Source organism: Glarea lozoyensis (genome assembly GCF_000409485.1).
Source record: "Glarea lozoyensis ATCC 20868 chromosome Unknown GLAREA16, whole genome shotgun sequence".
Classification (NCBI taxonomy): domain Eukaryota; kingdom Fungi; phylum Ascomycota; class Leotiomycetes; order Helotiales; family Helotiaceae; genus Glarea; species Glarea lozoyensis.
The window spans coordinates 32283-58103 of NW_007360990.1; the positions used below are offsets into that span (position 1 = coordinate 32283).

The following is a 25821-nucleotide window of genomic DNA, read 5'->3' on the forward strand; positions in this document are numbered from 1 at the left end:
ACTAAAACGTCGACCGCAAATTTTGGTGCATTTTTGGTGTGTTATGACAATATTCATCTCAGCATCATGACGCTTGCATTTACCACAACTGCCCAGGCAGCAATGACCACAAGTCAAAGTCGTCCCACAAGGCTCCGGAAACCTGAAAAACGTGTTTGTGACATCCTGATAACACGGAACCTGGACCATGTGATCACAGCCCGAAACTTTCTTCTGGACAGGAACATAGCATTTGACGGTGCCAGGATCTTGCGCTTGGTGGCACGGAACGTCGTTCTTCTTATGGTTGCAAGGAAGTTGAACGTTATCTAGCTTCACATTACAAAGACCACATTCCTCCCCACAGGTCGGCTTCTGACAAGTATGCGTACAAGTAGTGCGAATTCGCTGACATGGTTGAGGGCATTTAAAAACGTTATGCATGCTCTCAGAATGGCATCTTGCAAGGCAGCGATGGCCACAGTCGATCAACCGTCGATCGCAGGGCAGTTGGCAACCCCCTTCCGGACTGAGCTTCTCGAAGTCAAGTGGTTCAGATACTCGCATCACAGTGTCCATATGTCTGGGACAACAAAGACCAAAAGCCTTCCCTACCGATCCAGTGGCGTCCAGAATGCGAATGACCTTCGCCCACATTGGTATATTTGAGTATGTCTCGGTATTTCCGACAATGTACATGCCATGTTGCGCGCGACTAAGTAGAACATTGATGCGATTCGGGGTCCTAAGAAATCCCACTTCCCTCTTCTTGTTGCTTCGTACCAGAGAGACGATAACAATATGACTTTCTTCGCCTTGAAAATTATCCACAGTTGCAATTCAAAGCATCTCGCTCAGTTTCTTCTTCTCCAAAGGCGTGCTTCTGTTCTCTATTGTCTGAGACTCTTCGGCTGCGGATACATCTTCATAGTGGTCGAACCCATCTTGGGTAAGCTTCTCTTCATCGCGTTCACTCAGGACAACCTCAAAGTCGCTCCGCATTTTTGCTCGTAGCTTTTGCAGTTGTCCGGTATAAGGTGTGAGGACCGCGATTTGACTGCTGCTATATACCCCCTGGCGAACAATGTGGCGAACCAGCGCATGTATCATGTCAACCTCCCAGTCATTGCTTCGCGACTTCTGATGCCGATCTGCGCTAGGTTGCTCCTCCATGTTCGTGTGATCAAGCCAGAAAACGTTTTCTCTCATCCCTACAACATCGGGAAAAGTTTTAGTTGTCCCATGGTCAATCAGGCGCGGATATAAAGTTGACTGAATCAAAGTTGAAACTTCAGGGCGCATTCGCCGTTGAACGTTTAACTGGGCCACTGGAAACGCCGGTCTACCTGTCTCTCCCATTGAAAGACGTTCAAACTGACTGCGGTCAAGCTGATAAGGATTGCCTCGTTTGCTTTCAATTGATAGACCATGATTGTTGATCTGCGGGCGCAGCTGTTGGTGGTCCCCAATTTGAATGAAATGTTCAACATAGGGAAGCATCGCGGATATCATATGAGGTTCCATAACTTCCCCAGCTTCTTCGCAGATTATGATCTTGGAATGCACACGCTGGAGAACTGAAATACCTCTGGCCAAGCCCGTAGTGGTGACTCCAATGACATCTGCAGTCTGGAGAACTCTTCTATTAATCTCCCCGTGTATGTTTTCTTGTTGTTCGCGGATTTCGTGACTGTGCTTGATCAACTCAAAAAGCTCGTCTGTTTTCTCTTCATGAATTTCTTCTACCCAAGATTCCACCAGTCGATAGCGTTCAGCCTTCGAGAGGCTATGGACGTTTTGCCTGGCTTTGAGGTGAAGCTGAGAGATGTTGCCGCCAATACCTTCTACGTGAGATGGCAAGTCAGATCGTCTGCCTAGCTTTGCCTGGAGCTAAACTTGAAAGGGTTCTTTGCCGACAGTCTCAAAGCCATCCTCATCAAATCGAGAAAATTGAGTGAAGATGCGTGGATGTCTTCTCTCTATATGATGCTTCAGATTTACCCATTCTGGCTTCTTCTTGGTCGCATGTAATAATCCCAAAAGAGAGTTAATCTGCTGCTGGTCTTCGTCAAGCCGTCTGTAAGATTGCGCAAGGAGGTAACCCTCGGACTTTGTTTTGGCCTCTCCTTGAGCCACAACGCGTAAATTTTTGCCCTCCAGCAAGCTCGACTTACTTTGCCCTCCAATGCGAATGATTTTATCAATACCAATTTCAATGAGATGTTCAAGAAATTGATCTAATGCATGATTTGTGTAACATCTGCAGCAGGTCAATTACTGAACACATAAGATCAGAGGCTGAACTCACACAACAACCACAGGTCCTAGGTCTGCCTTTGCTTTACAAGCTAAAATAACACTCATCAGTTTGACGCCGAGATAGGTCTTTCCAGTTCCTGGTGGACCTTGGAGCAAGGCAAATTCACGAGTGAGCGCCGCGATAAGTGCTTCGCACTGGGCACGATCAAGTGATGTTCGTTCCTCTATCTCGCTCAGTACACCTGCACTGTTAGCTTCATATCCATCCTCAGGGCTGTAAGATAGCCCACTCCCTAAACCGGCTGGTTCCAAGATAGAGTCTAGCGAAAATGAAAATCGGTGCGTCCTGGCGTAGAGTGGAGGAGGGATATTCGTAGCTTTAGCGGACTTATGAGTTTGTCGGTTTGGTAAAATCCACTGTTGGAACGGCAAGCGGCCGGAGCGATACATGGTCTGAAGGTTCTCCAGGATAGGAACAAATGTGGCGAGCAATATTCCAGGAAAGTCAATTAAAGCTCCCCGTGTACCCTGGCAGCTGAATTTGATCATAGTCTCCAAGTCCGATTGACTGCGCGTGGCAAGCTTTGTAACAATAGTCGATTTCCAATCATCAGAAGTTAAGCTACGGTCCTTCTTAGCGTTGGTGCATTTCTTGCTCACTGTCAAAAACAGCAGGGAGGTCCTGTTGCCTATCGACGAAACAAAACACAGCAAAGCACCTTCTTCAAGGCGTGAAGAATTATCCCACCATTCACACCTTTGGGATGCCGTCTTCTTCAGAAGCGCCTGGATTTGGCTGAAAGAAACATGAGCTTCGAAATCTCTATTTTCGTTTGAGACATGGGCAAGGTAGGCATTAGGATAAGCATACGCCCGCATATCCCCAAGATTCAGCTTCCAAGATTCAAGCAGCTTTGGGTCATCAGTGATGGAGTGGATCAACCCTGCGAGAGCCACCTTCAGCTCGCCGAAGATGTCATGATGAAGCAAGCGGAATTGTGTATCAAGATGACGTGCAACTGGGTCATTGAGAAAGTGTGGTTGATCAAGATCGGTTGTGGGTAAAAACTCTGGCTCATCGCTTCGAATCTCATCTTCAGTGGGAAGAATCTTGATTTTTGTGATGTCTCCATGATCATTGTCGTGTTTTCCTCCTGGCACGATGACTTGTCGAGGATATGTATACTTGAGGATAGTGGTCGAGACCCCATCCACTGTGGGTGCTGGTACGCTCGGGAGCAGGCCATTTACACGTGCTATGATGGCTCGGATCTCTCTACTCTGATTGAGAATTATATGATGAACACGGTCTGCCTTGCCAATCCCCGTTGTGTCTGCGGTGTTTTCCACGAAGTTAATGAGATCTGGAAGCCCCTCGTGGAAGGCAGCTCGTTGCTCCCTCTTCAAAATCTCTCGTAACAGTATCAGCGTCGCAGCAAGTGCAGTTTCCACAAAATCTTTTGATATCTCAGCGTTACCGTACGCATTAGCCAAGTTTGTGCAAAGACGCGTCAGGAAAGGAATGACTCTGGAGCCGTTGGTGCCACTGATAAAACTGTAAAGGTTTCCGACGAATGTATCCACGGATAGACAATCTAACATGGCTGAATGCGTGAAAACAGAAAGAAAGGGTTGCGCAAGTGTAACGAAGGTAGTTTGCCCATGATCGTTAGAGCTCATGCTCAAGAGAGAATCCATGTGATCGCGACCATGATTCTCCTCCGAATCAAGATCTCGCGGGACCATTTGTTTCCAATTTCTGTCTCCTTCATCCAAAATCTTGAGCGCACCCTGCCATATCATTCCAATCGTGTGCAGGTCATTTGGCATAGGAGGTCTCTTGATGAGCCTCTTCCACCCATGGTAGTCCTCTCTATCTCTACATTGTTCCGGGGTGTCTGCCAAACCTCCAGTGGAACTGCTGCTGCTGGTGTTGGCGGTATCGTGGGAAAAGGAACAGTTATCGCCATATAGACAATGCTTTCCATGCTCGATGAATCGACAGAGCCGGGTTCGGCCTCGATGAAGATTGCCTCCTTCGCCTCTTGTGTTCCGTCTTTCTCCTCGACCGGTTGTGCTGCCTCTTGCACCGAAATTCCCCCCTCTCTGTCTGTTTTGCCCGCGTCCACTTTCAGTTCCACGTCCCCAACCACGTCCACCAGCCCCACTTCTAGAACGTGACCCTCTCCATCTGTCTCCAGAATCAGCCATCACCGCGAAATTTAATCAACGTATATCAAAGATTCAAAATTTGGGTCGGATGTAATCATGTATTCTCAATATTGTCAGAGTAAAAAGAGAAAGAAACCGAGTCACAAAAAGCTCGCAACACCCGTTTGACGCTCCCATTAATTTCCAGATTTTCACCCAGCAACTGCAAACGACAAAATCTATGCACAATCTATAATTCGTTGAATCCACGGGTTGTAGCATGATTACGGGTTTGATGAGTCTCAAACGGTCAAATGATTGGGCTTGTGGTTAGTTCACATGGAGACCTTTTTTGGTCATTAACACCATCGCGGTCTCTTGCCGCCAACAACCTCTAGTTCCATATCAATATACTTCTACTGGGCACTGTTGATGGATACTCGCAGACCACAGGCTCGCTCATGTTCTGGTTATCGTGGGCGCGAGGAAGCCTGATGTCGCGTTACACGGAAGGCTGCTTGGCATGTAAATGATTCGAAATCACTCCGAAACTATGTGAATCCCAAGAAGCTTTATGATTTTACAAGTAAGTTTTAAAGGAGATCCTAGAAATTACCAAAAAAAAAAAAAAAGTAATCTGATGTTTCATTCATAAAACTCGTAGAGAGCATGTAAAAACGACAAACAAGCGATCGGCAGTTATCCAACATCTTGTAATGATGTAGCCTATCATTCTCTGGGTAACATATGAGCCTGTTCCCTCATGTTGGTAAGGCCAATTCCGAGAATTAATTGAAACGCGGGACCAACAAACTGCTGAATTCAAAAATATAAGAACTACAACCTCGATCTGCTTTCTGTCGTGACCGATTATCATCTTCCCTCCGCGAGCTTAGACATTAGTCTGGATAGGACGTTATTTCCATGATTTTGGGACCCAAATTCTTCCAAATCTCAGAGCTTAACATGTTTTCCGACACACACTTCAAGGACTTGCTAGTTTGGCCCAATTTGTTGGTCATTTTTGTCTTGTGGCTTGCAAGTCTTGTATTCTATCGCGTGTTTCTCCACCCACTTGCCAACTTTCCAGGCCCAAAGTTGGCTGCTGTTACCAGATATTACGAAGCGTATTTTGATGTCATCCAGAATGGCCAGTATACATTTAAAATCGCAGAAATGCACAAGAAATACGGTAGATACTTGCTCATGAATCTGCACGTTCGGAAGCGCTCGATCTAACATGCCATATTACAGGTCCAATCGTTCGAATCAGTCCTTACGAGCTACATGTCATCGATCCAGCGTTTTTCGAAAAACTGTATCGTCAGGAAGGACGGTGGAATAAATATGCCTGGTCATTAGATGCTTTCTCAGGCAAGGGCGCAATGATATGTTCCACTGATCACGATATTCACAAAACCCGTCGGCAACCACTGAATTCCTTTCTCTCAAAAGCGAAAGTTGCCAGCCAACAAGTACTAATTCGCCAAAATGTCGAGAAGCTTTGCGACAGAATCACATTGTTCATCGACTCTGGCGACACCATCATTCTAGGCGCTGCAACAAGCGCATTTGCGCGAGACGTCGCTACTGAATATATCATTGGACGAAATTATAATAGTCTTGATCTTGAGGATTTCAACGTTGGTATGACGGTTTTGCTTCAAGGTTCTGGTCGTATTTGGCGCATCACCAAGCACATAACATGGTTTGGTCCCACCATGAAATCGATGCCAGTAGATTGGGTGATCAAGGTCGCAGACGCAGGCATGAAAGCGTTTTTCGCGTATCTGAAAGTAAGTCAAGATATGTGAATCCTCTTACATGCTAAGATATCCTCGGTAGGAAACGACCAAAGACACGAAGGAACTCCTAGCGCAAGCGACATCGTCAACTCCTGATCAAAAGCATCAGCGCACTATTGTTAATGAGATTATGAATTCCAACCTACCGCCCGTCGAGAAATCCTTTGATCGTGTCTTTGACGAAGTAGTTACCGTGACGGGTGCTGGATTTGAAACTATTGCGAACGCTCTACGGTTGATCTTTTATCATGTTTTCAGCAACGATGAGATTCTCCGGACGCTTCGAGTCGAGCTCAGATCTGCAACGAAGCGTTCTTCCAGTGATGAGATAGATCTCAAAACACTAGAACAGCTTCCTTATCTCACATCAGTCATCATGGAAGGCTTGCGTCTCAGCCCAGCAATCGCTACGCGAAGTGCACGTATCGCACCCGATAGAGAGTTGATATATGGCAGATGGCGTATACCTGCGGGAACGCCGGTGGGCATGACGACTCTGCTGATGCATACCGATGAGAAACTCTATCCAGATCCAATGTGTTTCAATCCTGAAAGATGGATGGATTTTGATGATCGAAAGAAAGCGGAGAAGACGTTTGCACCATTTACCAAAGGCACTCGAATCTGTATTGGAATGCAGTGAGTTTTCCCTTTGAAGTTTGCGTCAAGCACAAATGTTATATTCTTGCTAATATCTGAAATGCAGTCTTGCCTGGGCCGAGATTTATCTGGTGCTTTCCACTCTCGTGCAACGTTTCGATTTTGATTTCAAAGACGTAAGCGGCAAAGATTTCGAGTGTAACAGTGACCAGTTCATTATTGGAACCCCTTCGAATGGTGTGCTAAACGCTACTGTTACTTCTGCAGAAATATCATAATTTCTCGACGCGTCTCTTCCTATTTTCATTGATGAATTCTTTTGCTTCGTGTAGCAGGTCTGAAGTGGCGGTTTGAAATCAAATAGCTTCGATAAAGTATTGAGGGATAACTTGCTATATCGTTGCTTTTGCAAGTCATTGGAATGTTATCATCCGTCTTCAACTCAGTACATTTTGACCAGCTGTTGTCAAGTATGCTAGAGCGTCCCTTAGTTTCAACCTAGAACTATGGGGTTACGGAGTATAATAATGCTCTAAATTCTTTGAGAAAAAATTCCCGAAAGCCACTTTCCGTCAGATATAATTGTTCCTTATCAGCTTCTGCCCTACCTCGTAGGCTGTGTAAAGTCGAGATGTCACGATCCAGCAAATATCTTTTTCTAGGAAGTTTCGTAGGCTAAACGCCGAAGATTATTAGTGCCTTGTGTCAAGCCAAGATCCTTTAGTGTAGTATGCTTATCCTGCAGATGCGCTAATACTAGCTTCGGTAGATCGCTGGAGACGACATCTCTCGTCCTAGATCGGGAACATCAATAGATCAAACACTACTTGTCGAAGAATCCAAGAATTGAGAGAGCCATGAGAGACTTACTTAGTCTATTAAAAACTTGGGGATCACGATGTTTGGAGGACTCCTGCAATGAAAACCGACGAATTGTGGGGTCTTCGGCCGAAAAGCTGGGCTTTCGGCGGATTGATCACTTCTCTCGGATTCCACTCGTCTGTTATTCTACCTTAATCAAAGTTCATCTGCTTATCTCATACATGAGTTTGATTAGACCGATATCATTAACCTTTACGTCATAGGCCATGTATTTCGACCTCTTTGCGAAGTAGTGTGCCAAGAGAGGCTTCACATTTCGACTTGAAATACATCCGATCGGAGACAGTCCGCATCATGCTCTACTTCCCCAAATTCAATTCTGCCGATGCTCTCATCGAGCATGACAAAAGTCTTGGACGAAATTCGACACGCGTCACTACAGAAGAATGGCACATAAAAGGATGAGGTTCCCGAAACAATTTGAGGAAATAAGTCATCAGCGTTTCACGACATCTCATCTTCCACCATTGGACTACCTTCATAATGGCTTTGAACGCAACTCTATTACTTCTAAATGCGACCATGAGGGCGGTCGTCTGGTCTGGCATCCCATTTAATGTCACGGTCCAAAACGTACCAGTTCCCACGATACAAGCCGCAACCGACGCTCGGGTTCGAATTACTGCAGCAGCGATATGTGGTACGGATATGCATACGTACCACGGAACATATGGAAGTGACTCTGCACCTTGGATAATGGGTCACGAAGCGGTTGGTATCATTGAATCGATTGGTAGCGCGGTACAAAATATTCAAGTTGGAGATCACGTCGTGATTCCTGATAGTTTCGACCTTGGGGAACTCAACATGGCACTAGCAGAGCCGTGGGCAAATGATGGAGCAGCACCTGGACTTGGATTAGACTATGGTGAATTCTACGGATGTCAAGGTACTTTGAGAAGAATTGATTTTTCAAGCAATCTGCTAACTTTGTGCAGCTGAATATATTGTGGTGCCATTCGCAGACCACAGTCTCTGGCACATACCTTCAAATGGTGCAGTCAACACTTCTCGAGAAATCGACTACCTATTTACTTCGGATATATTTGCAACTGGATGGAGTGGTGTCTCCTATTCCGGTTTTGTGCCCGGTGACTCTGTGGCGATTTTTGGTGCTGGTCCTGTTGGTCTACTTGCTGCACATTCTGCTATAATTCGAGGGGCGTCTCGCGTATATGTTGTGGATCATGTCGAACAGCGTTTAGAGTTGGCAGAATCCTTCGGAGCCATACCAATTAACTTCAATGGGACAAATGGAACAGCTGTCGAGCAGATCATGCGTCTCGAACCAGATGGAGTTACAAGAAGTGTTGACTGTGTCGGATATGAAGCTGTCAACAAAATCAACGAGCGCCAAAGCAATTTGATAATCATGGATATGGTAGCTGTCACATCATCTCGTGGCGGTATAAGCAGTGTCGGCGTTTATACACACAATGGAGCCACCGCGGGAACACCATTAGGCAACACAACTACGCCCAACGTCGAATTTCCAATTGTTAACTTTTTTGAAAAGGGGTTGACTTATCGTGCTGGTCCGGTAGATGTTAAATTGAATGCTCCTCAATTAACCCATCTCATCGAGACTGGTGTTGCAAACCCGGCTCTGATCGTGAGCAGTTTCATTGATATTGAACAGGCCCCTGAATATTACCGCCGGTTTTCAGATCACTTGGAGACGAAAATTGTTATTCGTTTCCCTTGAAGGATAAACCAACATTTTGGCAAACTCAGATTAGTCGGATGAGAACAGATGAGGTTCTTCGAGTGTCTTTGTGAGTTGTCATGGTTTAAACGAAGATAAAACATTTTCTCGGGAGTTGAGTGGTAGCGGAAGTTGGAAAACAGCAGATTTAGTTGGAATCTATACCATGTACACGACTATTCAATAAAGTATGTCAGCTTAAATTTTAACATTAATCTGGAACAATACTGAGAAGTTACCGCTGTCGCTAGCTCTTCAGAACATAGAAACACCTACCGGGCGCCAAGCGCATATGTGATTGGAAAGAAATTATACGAGCTCCTGAAAGGCTTTTCTCATTTTCAAAAGGTCATGGCAGAAAAATTTGAAGACCCGAGATGTAGTGAATTCGGGGATTATTGTTCGCTTTGACAGCCAGCCGTCAGCATCCTCAACCTGAACATTGACAACATCTTACTGACTAGGAATACCAAGCATACAAAGCCAACAATCCAGCATCAATACATACGCCCCTGATTCACATCCCAACCTGTAAAACCCGTGTAAACGGCTGGGCAGGCAGATTGGTCAAAGCTTGGACAAAATACCGCCCTGATTCTGGGCTGCAGGCTGAGCATGCACAAAAAGCCATCAATACTTCTTTGTCGAAAGCCATAAAGCATCGAGCGGTACGCTTCTCAGACACGTCAAATAAATTTGTCAATGCTTCCATGGTCAGAGCATTTTACAACCACGTTTTGAGATCCCCAGCAAACACGTTTTGTCGACACACCACATTTTGAAATTCATCTATTCACAATGTCGGCAGTCTCATCTGTCGCTACCCGTCGGCTCGTGCCTGAAAATAAATTATCACCGGCAGTCGAATTATCCAACTCTAAATCATTCTTCCATCGACTACCCAAACGAGCGTTTTTTATTCTTGTCGGAATTCTAATCGTTATTGCCATCGGGTTGGGGGTGGGGTTGGGTGTTGGACTCAGCAATGAATCGAACAGCGAATCGCCTGGCAGTCCTCCCCCAACGGTCCCGCCAAACAACACCACCAACCAGGGAACATTCTGGACGCCAACGGCAGGCACGTCCTGGGATATTGTGTTGCTAAATCCAATACGCTCCTGGTCACGCAATATCAGCATCTACGATATTGATCTGTTTGACAACAACGCATCAGCCATAGCAGACTTGCATGCCCAGGACCACAAAGTCATCTGTTATTTTTCAGCTGGGAGTTACGAGGAATGGCGGTCCGACGCGGGTGACTTCAGCAAGAAGGACTATGCCAACGCTCTTGAGGGCTGGAAAGGAGAATACTGGCTCGATACCAACTCGAACAACGTTCGCAACATCATGAGAAAGCGCATTGCGCTTGCCGCCAGCAAAGGGTGTGACGGAGTCGACCCTGATAACGTGGATGGGTACGATAATAACAGTGGCTTTCACTTAGATCGTTCCAGCGCCGTGGATTACCTGACCTTCTTGGCGTCAGAGTCGCATAGTCACAACATGTCTATTGGTCTGAAGAACTCAGGCTCAATAGTTAATGCAACGATCGACATGATGCAGTGGGCGGTCAACGAGCAATGTGTAGAGTTTGAGGAGTGTGGTGTCTTCCAGCCTTTCATCGCTGCTGGAAAGCCAGTCTTTCACATAGAATATCCAAAGTCAGCCCCAAGTGTTGCACCAGAAATCCGCAGTCAGATCTGCAGTGGCACATCAACGTCGGGCTTTTCAACGCTCATCAAAGAGATGGATTTAGGGGAGTGGGTTGAACATTGTTAGCTAATGAATTCACTTGACAATATCAAATGAAGTCAATTCAAGATTCAATCAAAAAGTCAATCCGACAACTATTTCAGGCAAAAATCTCATTGTTACAAGTCGTTTCTTTGTCTGAAAGAGGAAATGGCGTTTTCAAGATCGCTCCAGGGTCTGATGTACCTGGCCATCCATATGCCGCCAAGCATGCCCCCGCATTGCCAAAAGAATTAATTCCGAGTCCAACTTGTATCAATAGTTTTATTCGAGTCTCATGCTGCCAAATTGGCTGAGGGAAAGAACAATCCCGTCGAAAAAGGAACATCGGGCTGAGACAAAGCGTAGAAAATATGGCAGGGCAAAGAATTTCATGTCTCCCTTCGGTGAGACAAAAATACTTGCTTTTGCCTGCCACCTGTGGCATTCGTAAGCGACAACAACACCAGTTCAGCATGCATGGGAAATCCTGTTGGATCCAAGATTGATATTCACATCAGCCCAACAGCGATGCATGCTGGAGATCCTATCTAGTCTCCGAATATTGACGCCAACTCGTATTAAACCGTCTTGGGCGAGAAATCCACTCTGCCGTGGATGAAAAGTTCACCGCTGGCCGGCTCACACGGTATGCCAACGCGTAAGAGCTTCAATGTCTCAGTCAACCGAGCAGATATCGATGTGAGGCTCAGGAGAATACCGTCTTGACGCGCTCTCATTCCGATCCCGACGCAATCTCCATCCATCCCGAACTATGGACGAGCCATTGTCCAGACCTTTCTTCGGCTAGGGACTAGAATTTCTTTGTTATAATAGAGTATTCCCCATTTCCTGTCTTTCTCACAACTCAGGCAGACTGAGCGTCTTACACTCGTTAACTCGAATCGAATACCGCCGACATCATGAAGCTCTCTTTAATTCTTCTCAATGCATTCATCACTGCCTCTCTTGCCAAAAGCAAGAAGGGTCACAAATCTCATGCCCATGAGAATGTTGCTTTCACGATAGCCATACCTCCGGTTGCTGTTGCTCTTCCACTCGTTAAGGTCACCGTCAATGCAGTCGAGATTATGGTCAACACATCGGCTCCAATCAAAATCGAAGTGCCAAACTCACCCTTGGAACTCTTAGCAGCTGCTCGTGTTGCTGTTGTTTCCTCGAGTAGCAGTACAAAGAAAACTACCACTTCTACTAGCAGCATCAAGACTACGAGCAGTACCAAAACTACGAGTAGTACCAAGACCACTAGCACCAGCAAGACATCAAGCTCGACTATCAAAACAAGCACAACATCAAAACCAACGACGTCTAGCACAAAGACCACCAGCAGTACCAAAACCACTAGCACAAGTAAAACATCAAGCTCGTCTATCAAGACAAGTACCACATCGAAACCAACCACTTCCAGCACAAAGACAACTTCGACAAGTAGCACCAAGCCAACCAGCTCAACGTCAAAATCGACGTCAAGTAGCAGTTCAAGTACGTCTGCACCCAGTTCTTCTGCGAGTTCTTCTGCGAGTTCTTCTGCGTCCAGTTCTTCTGCATCCAGTTCTTCTAAATCCGGATCTTCTACTTCGAGTTCTCCCGCGTCCAGTTCTTCTGAATCCAGTTCTGCTGCATCGAGTTCCCCCGCGTCCACTTCTGAATCCAGTTCATCTACTTCCAGTTCCCCTGCTGTCAGTTCAACGGACTCAAGTTCTTCTGCGTCCAGTACTTCCTCATTTGGATCTTCCTCAATGAGCGAGTCATCGTCCAGTTCCACCGAGTCCACCAGCGCGAGCTCGTCCTTGACTAGCTCTTCAGATATCTCTTCAAGTGCTTCAAGTACCGCGTCTCTGACTAGCTCTTCAGATGTTTCATCAAGTACCTCGTCACTAAGTAGTTCTTCAACAGAAACTTCTTCAAGTAGCTCTAGCACCTCAAGTCCGTCAAGTACCTCCACCACCTCGAGTACCTCAAGCACATCGTCTACCTCAACATCATCCTCGGCAACCGCAACACCATCGTCCCTCGCCAACTCGGTCAGCAGCACCATCCTGATCATCGCCAAAGACCAAGCCTCCGCAAAACAAGCAAGCACCGGCCTCAATGCCTACGGGATCCCATATGAAGTCCTCCTCGTCCCACAAGCCGGTATCGAGCTTCCCGTTCTCAGCAGCACAAACACTACCGGAAATTACGGAGGTATCGTGATCCTTTCCGAGGTCAGTTACAACTATGGAACTGCGGGTGCAGAGAACTACCACAGTGCCTTGACGGATGCTCAATGGCTGCTATTGTACGCATACCAATTGCAATTTGGTATTCGAATGGTCCGCATTGATGTTTATCCATCGCCATCGACGGGAACTACACCGATTGCGGGATGTTGCGCAGATGGACAGGAGCAATTCGTCTCTTTCAGCAATACCAGTGCATTCCCGACTGCTGGACTACGAACGTAAGTCAATTCTTTCTTATTTCGATCTTCGGCTAACAGTCATAGTGGCGCCCAGATGACAACTGCAGGTCAATACCACTACATCGCTTCGATCACTGATGCTTCCATTGCCAGCGCTTTCTTGACCTACGGCGCAACAACCGGAACTTCAGGAACCTATGCAGCTGGTGGAGTTGGAGGTGTCATAAATGTCATCGGTGGCAGACAACAGGTCAGTTGAATCCCAGTTCTCATGAACCATTGCTAACACGAAATAGATGGTTTTCTTCATCACTTTCGGTATCGAATTCAGTGCCACCTCCAACTACCTTCAACATTCGTGGATCAACTGGGTCACTCGTGGAATCTGTATGTCCTTATTCTCACCCCTCTTTTCTCCCACTAACACAAAACAGACGTCGGATTCCGTCGCATCAACCTCAACACCCAAATCGATGACATGTTCCTCGATTCCGACATCTACCTGCCAGCTGGAAACATCTTCCGCCTCGCAGTCGCTGATCTCAACACCCACAAGACCTGGACAACAACCATCAACAACAAGCTCATTGCTGGTGGTAACCTCGGCAGCAAGTATTACATCGAAATTGCGCACAATGGTAATGGAAACATTATCGTAAGTGACATCTAAAGAATCCACGATCTATCAGCTAATTTTTCATAGTCTTCCGATAAATTCGACACCTCAGATCCTCCAAAGTGCGGAATTGGAGCCATTGACTTGGGCGATCAAGCATTCTCCGACACCCCTCTCGAATTCCAAAAGCCTCTCGGCACAGGAACCAGTTTGTGGCCAACGACCCCATCTTTGTATCCATACACAGTGGCATGCTTGAACTTGGATCCTATGAAAGTGTGGTTTGCGACACCAGCCAACAGAGATGCATTCGCTCATATGTCGCACACCTTCACCCACGAAGCCGAGAACAACGCCACATATTCTGATATCTTCAAGGAGATTACCTGGAATCAGGCGTGGTTGACTCAATCTGGATTGGCTTCTGCTGCAATTTTCAGTCCTCATGGTATCGTGCCACCGGCTATCACTGGGTTGCATAATGGCGATTCGATCAAGGCGTGGATGGATAATGGTATCACGAATGTTGTTGGTGATAACAGTCGTCCGGTCTTAAGAAACCAGGTAAGTGTTCCGGACTTTGATTTTGTCATTTCTAACACTCGCAGGCAAATCCCATGTGGCCATACATCACCAACGTCGCCGACAATGGATATGCCGGATTACTAGTCAGTCCCAGATGGCCCACAAACATCTACTATAACGTAAGCTCTCATTCCACTCCCCAAAGACAAACCTGACAAATCCCAGTGCGACACACCCAACTGCACAACCCAAGAATGGATCACCTTCTCCAAAGGCTCCGGCGACTTCCAGAACCTGCTCACCTACGAGAAAGGCGTCACCACCCGCTACCTCTTCGGTCTCTACCACGACGCCTACATGTTCCATCAAGCCAATCTCCGCGTCTCTGACATCCCAGTGAACACCAACATCAACGGCGTCACAGCCAAGATCTCAATCTTCCAAGCGTGGGTCGAGACTATCGTGCAAGAGTTGATCCGAACCGTAACATGGCCTGTCATCACGATCAAGCACGACGATGTAAGTCACATTCCCTCTTGAGTTGAGCTTGACTAATACATCGCAGATGGGAGCACAATTCGGCGCCCGCATGGCCCGCGACGCATGCGCTCCAAAGATGTCGTATCTCATCGACCCAACGACCCAGAAAATCACTGGTGTGTCCGTTGGTGCGAATGGTAATACATGTAACACCAAGATTCCAGTGACCGTGCCTGGTTCAGTCGTTGATACGAAGGGTGCTACGAGCGAGCAGATTGGTACCGATCCGCTTACACTCTGGACCACATTGAATGGCGCGCCGGTGTCGTATACTCTTACGACTCCGGTCAGCTGGTGAGGAGAGCGTGAGATGTAGGGAGGTAGATGTGAAAATATATGGAGTGGTGGGATTTGCGAGTACTTTAGAAAGGAAAAGGCTGGCGTGAACATATCTTATTAATATCAAATTCAAATTATTTTCCAACAATTTCCATGAGCCTCTCCAAATAGCAAACAGAACTTGGATTTTCATGTAAAGAGTCTTACAGAACAATCATGCCCATCTTCGTTGCCAGGGTGGTGTTGAGTTGGCTGGAATGTATCCATGAACCACATTATAGCCGAAGCAGCATGTCTTGAAGTAGGTCAACAAATATGTACCGGATATCATTAACATTATACGTAGCTCTATCTATCTATAAAAACATCATCTACTCATACTTAACCTTAATAGGTGCATCCAACTTCGTTTCAATCGTAATCGTAAGACTCTCCTTCTCAGCATCATGCTTCCATCCTCCCGCAGGACAAGTATACCAAACAACCTCATGAGCATCCGAGCCCTTAGACCAGTAAGCACCTGTTGGAGCTGTATGAACCCCAAGAATAGTGACGTCTTGAAGCGAGTCACATCCTGCTTGGTATGAAAAGTTGCCATCAATGGTAAGCATTTTCTCGTGATATGTCATCTTAATCTCAGAAGTCTCATGTTGAACAATGCTGTCACCGTCGTCGAGATAGAGCTCGCCTGCTGCTTCTCCAGCTGCAGTTGGTGCGACGATGAAAGAAAATGGCTTGGTCCGTACATCTGTGGTGGTGTAACCAGACTCACTGCGCATTGGAATAACCGCGCCACTCTTTATGTGAAGAGGAATAGAGGTGAAGTCGATATCGTTGAGAGTCAACATCGCACCAGTACCTTGAACGGGCGCATAGGTGTAGAAATCGTAGAATAGGTCGTTGGGTAGATAGATATCAACCGATGTAGAGTTCTCCTCGGTGACGGGTGAGACAAGAATGTGTTCACCATAAAAGAATTGGAGCTCAACGGCAAACGTCTTTTCATCCTCGGGATAGGTGAAAAACATCGGGTTGATCAGAGGGGTTCCGATGGTAGACTGCTTGTACAAAGCAGTATAGATATAATCAAGCAATCTGTATCGAATGCTCATAGTCTTACGAGCAGCCTCTGCAACTGTATCCCAGAGGTAGAATTCTTGAGGAATAGAGCTGTCACCATTATGGTTGCGGAAGAAAGGATTGAAACAACCCAAAGTTGCCCATCTATTGCTGTTAGCTTGGAATAATGTTGATGCAAAATCACATACCTTGCGCAAAGAGTTTCGGTGGTGTTAGCACCAAACCCACAGACATCACTACCAACCATTGGCATTTGATAAATGGCTGCAAAATCGAGCATTCCTTGAATCGATTGGCGATACAACTCCCAGGTGGACAAGTTGTCTCCAAGCCATTTACCAACAGCCTTTCCACTGCCCGCGAAAGTAGATCGAGTGATGACCATTGGTCGTCTACCCGGACGACGAGCCTCAAGTGCATTGCGGGAAAATTCGCTCATCTGAGCACCATAGATATTGTGGACATCGAGCTCTACATGGCCATCGTAATGAATGATATCGGTATCCAAGGTGAAGTTTGATAATCCTCCGTATGCCTCAACAGTGTTCTCGTTGTTGATCTGATATGGAGGAGCAAGAAGATTTCTGTTTGGGTACCCTATTACCTGACTCGCTTGACGATTTTCGAGCATATTGGCTTCTAGTGGTGTCCGCTTGGATGATCGCTTCTCGTTAGGGGTGGCAGGAGGTGCAAGCCAAGGTGGGGCATAGCTGTAATCATCTGGTGCGTAAGGCGAGTTTGGATCCGGTTGGAACGCTTGAGGGAATCCTGGAATAGGACGGGGCTGAGATCTCAGAGCAGGTCGACGTGGTGGGAATCCACGTTCCTCGGCACTATCCTGAGGATTGTCTCCAAAATAGTTGAAGTTAGCCGCTTCGTTCATGTCAATCCAAAGAGCGTCAATGTCCATTCCTGTCTCGGCGTTGAAGAACTCGAGGAACTCATTGTTCCAGTAAGATTGTGTGTCTGGGTGGAACCAATCAGGGAAGGCAGTGACACCTGTTTGAATTAGCTTGATCGCTTCGTATATGTGAGTATCTTGAAAAGCTTACCTGGCCAGACAACTCCTTGATAATCCGCACCATTCTTCTGCAGCAAAATTCCTTGCTCTTGAGCTCGGAGAAATGTCTGGTATGGTAGATCGTTCTCACGCTTAGTTTGGAAAGCCATGGCGGGGTCAACCATGACGATATAATGCTGGTTGTGTGCGTGTAGGTAATCGACGTACTCACGGACGCGTGCAATAGGGAATCGATCAGGATCAGTGGTCATGATGTATCTCTCGTACATGTAGTCGATATCAGTCCACATTGTCTCCAAAGGAATATCGGCTTTCGAGTAGTTGGCGATGACTTCTGCGATAGCAAAGTAATCTCTGTATCCATATCGGCATTGGTGGAATCCGAAACCCCAGTATGGCATCATGGCGGCTTTACCACTCACCTCGCTGTAGTGCTCGGCGACTTGCTTTGGCGACGGTCCATCGATGAAGTAGAAATCAAGAATACCAGACATCAAATTATATTCGAGGTACTGGCCATCCGTCTGTGTTCGGTTGATCTTGACATCCATACCGGATGACGAGAGTAAGAAAACACCATGGGTTCCGCTGCTACCGCGATGATCAAAGTAGATTGGGTGGTTTCCGTACAAGTTAGTTCCTGCAGGAATTCCATAAGAATCACGGGACCAAAGCGTTCTGGTGTAATCGGTGGTGTTTAGACGAAGACTGTCGGAGTGCTCGCCAAGTCCATAGATGTTGGGGTTCTCTGGGAGAGAAGTTCGAACTCTCAAGTACTGATCTTCAAAAATCAATGACGCTGCGGAAGTATCAAACAGCACTTCGCCAGACGACTTGCGAGTCACCTTGAAGCTGAATGGCGAATCGACATGGGAGAACTCAAGTGCAGAGTCTGCTGCAGAGACAGATGCATTTGAGTCTGGGGTTGGAAAGACGCTCTGAGGAACGCGGTATGCGATGTTTGCAGCGTCTTCGATCTTGACGTGAAGTCGGGAGTCTAGACAAGTTAATGCTATTCATAAATATACAAGTAGTGACTTACCAGAATCATAATTGACAGTAAGCTTCAAGTTTTGGATATCATTTCCATAGACATTGCACGCAGCGCCAGCAAGTGTTAAATCCGCGGTAAGCCCTGTTGCAGTTTGTACAACACCTGATGCGGAATAGCCAGGGCAGCTATCGCTAGTGGCCTGTCTACGTGAGAGGGCCGCACCGCTGACAGTGCTTGCCCACGCAAGTCCAGTCACAAATTTTTGAAGCATTTTGGAAATGTTCGATTGACTGAAATTGCCCATCACCATGTCGAAAGCACCAGGTATTTGTACTTCCCCAGCTAATCCATCCATCGTATCCATACTGCTATTCCCCGCGCCTTGGCTGCTAGGTGATACTTCGGTGGATTTTGGTCCGCCAAGAATGCACAGCAGAAGTATAATGATGTCCACAAACAGGTAGGGAAGATGCAAGATCAGATTGCGCTCAATTGTCGTTTGTCATAATACATGAACGAGCAGAACGAGAATCACGGGATGGAGTGTTATTGGACAATTGCTCTCGATCGTGAAATGTACCTGAAGCTAAGTGTAACTTACACAAATTCTCTCCGGTGACTTTTGAAATTTCTTGATGATCGCTCTTGGCATGACGACCTTCGCGGGGAGTGCGCGCAACTTGGCAAGTCCTGTTGGGATTTTGCGGGGTTGAGGGGAAATGCAGCAATCAGAACACACAATTGGCGACCCCAAATCGCTTGGCCGCTTGACAGTCGCGAGGGGAGGCGGGAGAAGCACCAATTATGGGGAATAATTGCGGAGAAATGCAAGAAATAGTCGCTCAGTTAGTCGGCACAATCCTCGCAGTAATAAACGGTGATATAAACGGGCCGTGAAGAGGTGGTGAAGATGCTCGCAGAATGAAGAAGATTAAGAAGTACAAGGCTCAAAGCCAACGGAGTAGGATGATTGATGTAACTGCGCACATCGAGGTAGTGGCAGAATAAGAGAAACAACCGACAGCAAAGTAGCAGACAATGATTGAAAGAGTGAGAGAACCCTCGTAAACAATAACATGTTGGCCAGGCAATTCGTAACTTGCCCGATGGGCTGAGCTAAATCGACGTAGGAAATGAATCTGACCAACCCCGCTCAGAATAGGACCGAAAGGTGTCCGAGCTAGTTATGTCAGTTCTTTCTAGCTTACCTTTCTCCATGATTTAACATCTGCCAAGTCGTTCAATGAAACTTGTTCTGAACAGAGAGGCTGGCAAGCCACCAACAGTAAACGAAATGTACGGTCCAGAGACAACATCACCTTGAGTGCAAGTTCAAGAGTTGATCGTTGGAAGCACCAAACCCCGGTAGTAGCCACGAACGACTTGAAGGGGTGGAACTTCAAGAATTACGACAATTGCTGTGTGTCGTCTCGAGGTCTTTGTATATATACCATGGGCCTTCCCCAGTTCATGAAGCTCGACTTGCAGGAAGTTGAGTCGGTGCCTTCCGAAGGGCTTAAGCAATCCAGCCATCTCGTCTCACGATCAAGTTGAACAATATAATGCTTCTGGTAGCTCGGGAGGCATAGGCTTTGGCAAATCTGCCATGGTTGGTTTCACGGATTATCCTTTGGTATCTTTCCAGATGCAGTGGCTTATGTTGTGGGCTCCTTCCCTCCAGGTATTCTACGTTTTGTTTCGGGCGTACAAGCACGCGCCACTTGCACAAGATATGCCTCCCCTTCCATAGACGGATACGACAATGTGCTGGTAATCCTCGTTCTCCAAAACCATTCAAAACCTCGAAATTTCTAACAGTGTCGCAATCACATGTGATGGTGCATTGGTTGATTGAAGCGGCGTTACTCAGGATGATTTCCTAGGCTTTGATTAGAAAAAGATGATGGAAATTGGAACAAGAGGAAGGAAGGCTGTTACCAACGTAATGTGGCATCTGAAGCAACGGCTGGATTTACGCATCAGCTCCATAGAGACTTCCAACGAGGCAGCAAGGTATCCCCATCCCAACCGCCTCCTTCCTTACGCTGACTCCAACTTCAGTCCATGTCACCTCCAACATGGAGCGTTGTGTCGTTAGTGCTCCAACATCATCCATGATGCCTTTCCGGGCAATGCTACTTCGTTCGAAGGCACGGTTCGTGACACGAGCCTATTTCAGCTGTGTAGACATTTCGGAGCACGTTCCTGATCGTACATGTTCTAAATTGTCGGGTATATGCTATGAGGCAGTGTCGATGTGGCCATCCACGGTTGTGGAAATAGATTGCAAAATGTTGGAGATGGGACTGTTTCAATCTGGCCCAGCACTTCAGGCTGGGCCTTTCGGGTGGGTCGGTTTACGGCACGTGATGCTGGTTTCCTTCCGACTTGTTGACCATCTCATCCTTCTCGCCTTCCAGAATCCCTCAACTCAAGGTGATCCATCGCTGCTTCATTTGCCTTGTTTTCAAAAACAGCATCACTAACTCAACGGCTGCTTGAAGCGAAGTAGACCTTACTTGTGTCGGTACGCATGTTGGCGGCAAAGTCAGGTACAACCCATCGTAAATCTGGTGGCGTAAGGGGAGCGGCCAGCTTAGGAATGGCACCGCGATGTGCAGCTGTGAGTTGCATCCCAATTGCTGGTCAATATCTTTCTTTTTAACGTCTCTTTTGCGAATCGGAAATTTTTTGATTCCATTGACAAGTCCCTCATCAAAACTTCAAAGCTTCTTTCTATCATTTCACATCTTCTCGTAGTGCGGCAAAGCCGGGTGTTATAACTCTTATACGGGCCAAGCAATCCGGTTATCGCATTTTGCCGGGATTTCTACCATGATGGAGTTTGTTTCGCGAATCCTTCTCCACCTTCAAGGTAAATTTCCTTTTCCAGCATGGGGGGCTTCTTTCCGAGGCTCTGGTCGTAACCTCTCCAGTCGGATTATACACGACAAGATGGGTCTAGTGGACGCCATGAAGTTGGCGGGCGACAAATTTCAATAAGATAAATGTTTGTTCGGGTTGTTGCATTTCCTTCTTTTGGCATAAAGATCGTGGTATGCTCGGAAATCAGATCATATCCGTTCATCTCTATCTGCATCTTTTTTGTTTTGACATTTTACACACCTCATCATTCCATGTCTCTTTCAATTCTTACCGCGGTCGTCCTAGGACTCGGGCTTCCAGCTCTGGCATTGCCGTCTACTCAATACCCAAATATAGCAACTCGTCTCAATACGACAAACGCATACACTGTTCCAGCTCATGATAAAAACCTGACTGCGCGAAATGAAGCAATCCAGGTCAAGAGAGAGACGTTTTTGTATGGTCCCTCGATAGCGGGAAACACTTCATTTTGGCCAACTGGGTCTCTTGGAAACTCGACAGTCCAATCTCAATTCGCATCACTTGTAGCAGATGGAAATTCGCAAGTGGCCGCGGTGAAAAATGATTCTGCTACAGCAGCTCAAGCTGTGATAGCAGTAAGTCAAAATTTTATGTCTTCTGGATTTCCATTGCTAAACATGACAGGCTGGTGGTATCACCAAACTTTCAGATTTTGATCGGTTGTATGATGGACAGTGGAAAAATGCGATTCCTGATGGTCTTGTTTCAGGAATTCTATCAAACTACACGGACGACCTTTTATTCTCTATGGAGAGACTTTCGCTCAATCCTTACTCAATAAAACGTCTGAATCCTACTTCAGACAAGCTTGCCTTTGACATCGACGAGTCCATTGCTTTAAGTATCACTGGAATGACTACCCAATCTCTTTTGGCTTCCGGCTCGCTATTCTACATTGATCAAAGGTTTCAAGCTGATCTGGAAAGCACTGGTAGATATGCAGCTGCGTGCGATGCCTTTTTCTACATTTCTTCAGATACAGGAGACTTCCTACCTCTTGCCGTAAGAACAAATGTTGGCGAGAACCTGATCTACACGCCTTTGGACCTACCAAACGACTGGCTTCTAGCCAAAATCATGTTCAATCTCAATGATTTCTGGCACTCGCAGTTTTATCATTTTGCTGGTACGCATATGGTAGCCGAAATCGTTTATGAAGCAGCATACCGAACACTGAGTGATAGTCATCCTGTCTTGGCTTTACTTAACAGATGTAAGTTCTTGGCCTTTAGCTTCTTGTCTTCAACTGACTTATTTCACAGTAACACCTCAATTGTTTTCCTACCGTCAAGCAGCTCTTGCGACATTAATCAATAAAGGAGGTTACGTCGACAATTTATTCGCTTACACAGGTGCAGCCGCCGCTGTGACGACCACAATTTTATACAACGAAATGGGAGCCGGCAATTTCCAAGCCAACTACTTCCTTCGCAATCTCGAGAACCGCGGGTTGCTTAACAGCTCATTCGGACCCGAACTAAAATCCTTCCCATTCTACGAAGACGCATCTGCAATCCACACCAGCATCACAAAATTCGTCAGCACATTCGTCGACTCGTACTACCCCACCACCACCTCCTTCGAATCCGACAACGAACTCCAATCCTGGATTTCCGAAGCAATCCCCGCCCAGATCCTCGACTTCCCAACCTCAATGACCCGTCAAACATTAATAGAAATCATAACGCACATCGCCTTCCTCGGCAGCGCAGCCCACCAAACCCTCAACACAAACGACGTCGCCGAAGCAATGGCCGTCCTCCCCTTCCACCCGGTATCCCTCTACGCGCCGCCTCCCACCTCCAAAGGCGTGACGGACCTCATCCCCTTCCTCCCGGGTGTCGCCGCATCCATTGGGCAAATCTCCGTCACAGCGCTGTTCTCGCGTCCGACATTTCTGCATTCAGAGAGGAGCCTTACGCAGATGTTTAATAGCGTCGAGATGCTTGCGCGGATGCCGCCGGGGATTAAAGAGGCGGCGGAGACGTTTACGGGGGAGATGATGGTGCAGAGTGGTGTTGTGAGCTCGAGGGGTTTTGATGAGAGGGGGTTGTGTCAGGGGATGCCGTTTAAGTGGAAGGCGTTGGATCCGCAGAGGGCGCCTTATTATTTTACGATTTAAGGTGATGTTCTGTAATTGAGAAAAGTGGAGATTAAAATTCAATTTATATATTCAAAACGTTGGGTCTACAGGTTTGTGATAGGACGAGTGTAGAATAACGATCTAAACTGCCAATCGTGCTAGTGATTAACATACCCTTAAAATCACCCCATTATCTTTTTATTTAGAGTCCTTACCCACAATGTCATCCATTAATCCGGTTACTGTCTAAAACATTTGTCAAAAATGCGTAGTGTCGAGCCTTATAATTCGTGACAGGTTTATAAACTCGATGTGAGGGATCTACTATATACTTAAGATAGGAATATTTAGACATCTTGTACTATAATAGTAAATAACGATTTCTCGAATATAAATAAGTTTCTCATTTTTAGCCTTTATATAGATCTATATCTAAATTACTGTTTCTTCTTAGTGGACTATTTCTAGCGTATTTTTTTGGTCGTGCTTGTTTCGGTCTTACTTTTTTTTGGAGGCATATTTTTTTGTCGTGGTTTTTAAATACAGGATATTTTTCTCACACCTTCTTTATACTATACGGCCAGGTAATATCCAGAGTCCTAATTTAATTTTTAATCTTAGATAAATAAAACCTATATTATCTTAAAGATAACACTTCCTTTCTCAAGTCGAGAATCGGATACTCGTTCGACACCAGATGTTCCCCATATAATACTCAATTCTACAATGGCCCCAATTATGCGCCCAAAGAAAATCTCTAATTGTATCGAACCACCGACCAGTGTTGAAACCGCCAACGCCATTCGCTACCCTCCAAAGTCCCCCGAATTAACTCCTGCAATTAACACGCGTCTAAACATGCGACAACGGCGTCCCATCAACGTTCTTATACGAACTTATAAGCTCCCCCGGATGCACCAAATTGAAGACCAGCATAACACCCAGCATGGGCGCAGCATCAAAGATATAAATAAAAAACTCCGTCGTCATCAACACCCCATTATGACCGCCCTGGAACTCCAAGATGCGGAAGACGGAACGGATGAAGATGAGCGCGCTGGTGACGTACAAGCCGTACATGTATTTTTTCCAGGGCGCGTTGGATGATTCGGTGGTGGGGGAGGTGGAGAGGCGTTTGTGGAAGACGGCGCTGGTGCCGATGAAGATTCCGAACATGATTACTTGGATGGCGAGACCGATGAGGACGATTACTTTGCCGGTGTTTTGGGAGCTGGCTTTGGACATCATGGCACCGCCTGGAGTTGTGTGAGTATGATGTGGTCAATTTGTAAGATTTAACGTACCTCCAGATTGGACGATGAAGGAGAAGATGTCACCAATGACGAATATCTTTGTCAACTTGGTTCGAGCGATTGGTGCGAGGTGCTCTCCTCGGGTATGCAATATAATTCGACCGAGTGTCATGTAGATACTTGCTGCGAAGAGAGTAGGACTGAGGAGTAGTAATAGCGTTTGCCAAATGTAAATTCCCATGCTGGTCAGATTTGAGTGTGCTGCGATACGTCCGATATATCCTCCAACCTCAACTAAGTTTGGTCAGCAAGAGTGAATTTCAACTTCAATATATAAACTCACAGTATCCACCTATGATGAACGCTATCATGAATTTCGAGCGCAGCCTGTATGCTTGCCAAGTGTGATAGAATGAAGTAATGGCGAACAAAACCGCAAAAGTAGCAGCGGCAGGAATTGATGGCGGACCACTTTCATGAAAATTAATAACTATGCCCAGAGAGAGCGTCAGTGAACTTACTGCCAGAGACTGAACTTTTCCTCCGCCATTGCAAATTTTAAGTGTGTTGGAAGTTAAAAAGGAATGTGGAATAAAGTGTAACGAGAGTGGTATGTGGAGAACGACGAGAAGACTACAATCAAACACAAAAAGCAGAGGATACAATATAGAAATAGAGAGTGACTTGAAGGTACATGCACAAAATACAAGAGGAAGTCCCCTCTATGTATAATCGATCAAAATAGGGACGGGGAAAGGGGCATATCCGGCTCCGATGCGAATAACCTCCTACTCATTGTGATTGGAGACAACTGCGCCCCAAATCTACGAACACCGAACCGGCTTTATCTATAGATTAGGAGACGAGCTCGATGGATACATATCCACATTCCGCCCTCCACGACCAATACGAAGGCCGCGCACACGCTGCCTTCGTGGAATGAGCACGCAGGATCGAACACCGAAGATAAATAAAGCTTGTCA

The 25821-nt window shown here is 46.4% G+C and overlaps 8 protein-coding genes across 8 annotated transcripts; 5 read left to right on the forward strand and 3 right to left on the reverse strand.

Moving 5' to 3' along the window:
- Positions 1-819: 819 nt before the first annotated feature.
- GLAREA_07295 (P-loop containing nucleoside triphosphate hydrolase) lies at positions 820-4449 on the reverse strand (the record flags this gene model as incomplete). The annotated part of the gene is made up of 4 exons (XM_008081983.1): positions 820-1669; positions 1726-1823; positions 1876-2239; positions 2288-4449. The coding sequence occupies 4 exons, from the start codon at positions 4447-4449 to the stop codon at positions 820-822; spliced, it is 3474 nt and encodes a 1157-aa protein (XP_008080174.1).
- Positions 4450-5355: 906 nt separating this feature from the next.
- GLAREA_07296 (Cytochrome P450) lies at positions 5356-7072 on the forward strand (the record flags this gene model as incomplete). Its single annotated transcript, XM_008081984.1, has 4 exons — positions 5356-5581; positions 5644-6185; positions 6235-6833; positions 6901-7072. The coding sequence occupies 4 exons, from the start codon at positions 5356-5358 to the stop codon at positions 7070-7072; spliced, it is 1539 nt and encodes a 512-aa protein (XP_008080175.1).
- Positions 7073-8159: 1087 nt separating this feature from the next.
- GLAREA_07297 (NAD(P)-binding Rossmann-fold containing protein) lies at positions 8160-9381 on the forward strand (the record flags this gene model as incomplete). The annotated part of the gene is made up of 2 exons (XM_008081985.1): positions 8160-8565; positions 8615-9381. 2 exons carry the CDS (start codon positions 8160-8162, stop codon positions 9379-9381), a joined length of 1173 nt encoding a protein of 390 aa, XP_008080176.1.
- A 798-nt stretch (positions 9382-10179) lies between these two features.
- GLAREA_07298 ((Trans)glycosidase) lies at positions 10180-11163 on the forward strand (the record flags this gene model as incomplete). Its single annotated transcript, XM_008081986.1, has 1 exon — positions 10180-11163. One exon carries the CDS (start codon positions 10180-10182, stop codon positions 11161-11163), a length of 984 nt encoding a protein of 327 aa, XP_008080177.1.
- Positions 11164-12038: 875 nt separating this feature from the next.
- Positions 12039-15519, forward strand: GLAREA_07299 (uncharacterized protein; the record flags this gene model as incomplete). The annotated part of the gene is made up of 8 exons (XM_008081987.1): positions 12039-13579; positions 13625-13790; positions 13837-13927; positions 13975-14195; positions 14244-14720; positions 14765-14860; positions 14907-15200; positions 15247-15519. The coding sequence occupies 8 exons, from the start codon at positions 12039-12041 to the stop codon at positions 15517-15519; spliced, it is 3159 nt and encodes a 1052-aa protein (XP_008080178.1).
- Positions 15520-15871: 352 nt separating this feature from the next.
- Positions 15872-18866, reverse strand: GLAREA_07300 ((Trans)glycosidase; the record flags this gene model as incomplete). The annotated part of the gene is made up of 4 exons (XM_008081988.1): positions 15872-16724; positions 16769-17579; positions 17633-18598; positions 18644-18866. The coding sequence occupies 4 exons, from the start codon at positions 18864-18866 to the stop codon at positions 15872-15874; spliced, it is 2853 nt and encodes a 950-aa protein (XP_008080179.1).
- A 2866-nt stretch (positions 18867-21732) lies between these two features.
- Positions 21733-23624, forward strand: GLAREA_07301 (Lipoxygenase; the record flags this gene model as incomplete). Its single annotated transcript, XM_008081989.1, has 3 exons — positions 21733-22077; positions 22127-22715; positions 22765-23624. 3 exons carry the CDS (start codon positions 21733-21735, stop codon positions 23622-23624), a joined length of 1794 nt encoding a protein of 597 aa, XP_008080180.1.
- An 813-nt stretch (positions 23625-24437) lies between these two features.
- Positions 24438-25388, reverse strand: GLAREA_07302 (RTM1-like protein, putative; the record flags this gene model as incomplete). The annotated part of the gene is made up of 4 exons (XM_008081990.1): positions 24438-24841; positions 24890-25132; positions 25182-25309; positions 25360-25388. The coding sequence occupies 4 exons, from the start codon at positions 25386-25388 to the stop codon at positions 24438-24440; spliced, it is 804 nt and encodes a 267-aa protein (XP_008080181.1).
- Between the last annotated feature and the right edge of the window lie 433 nt (positions 25389-25821).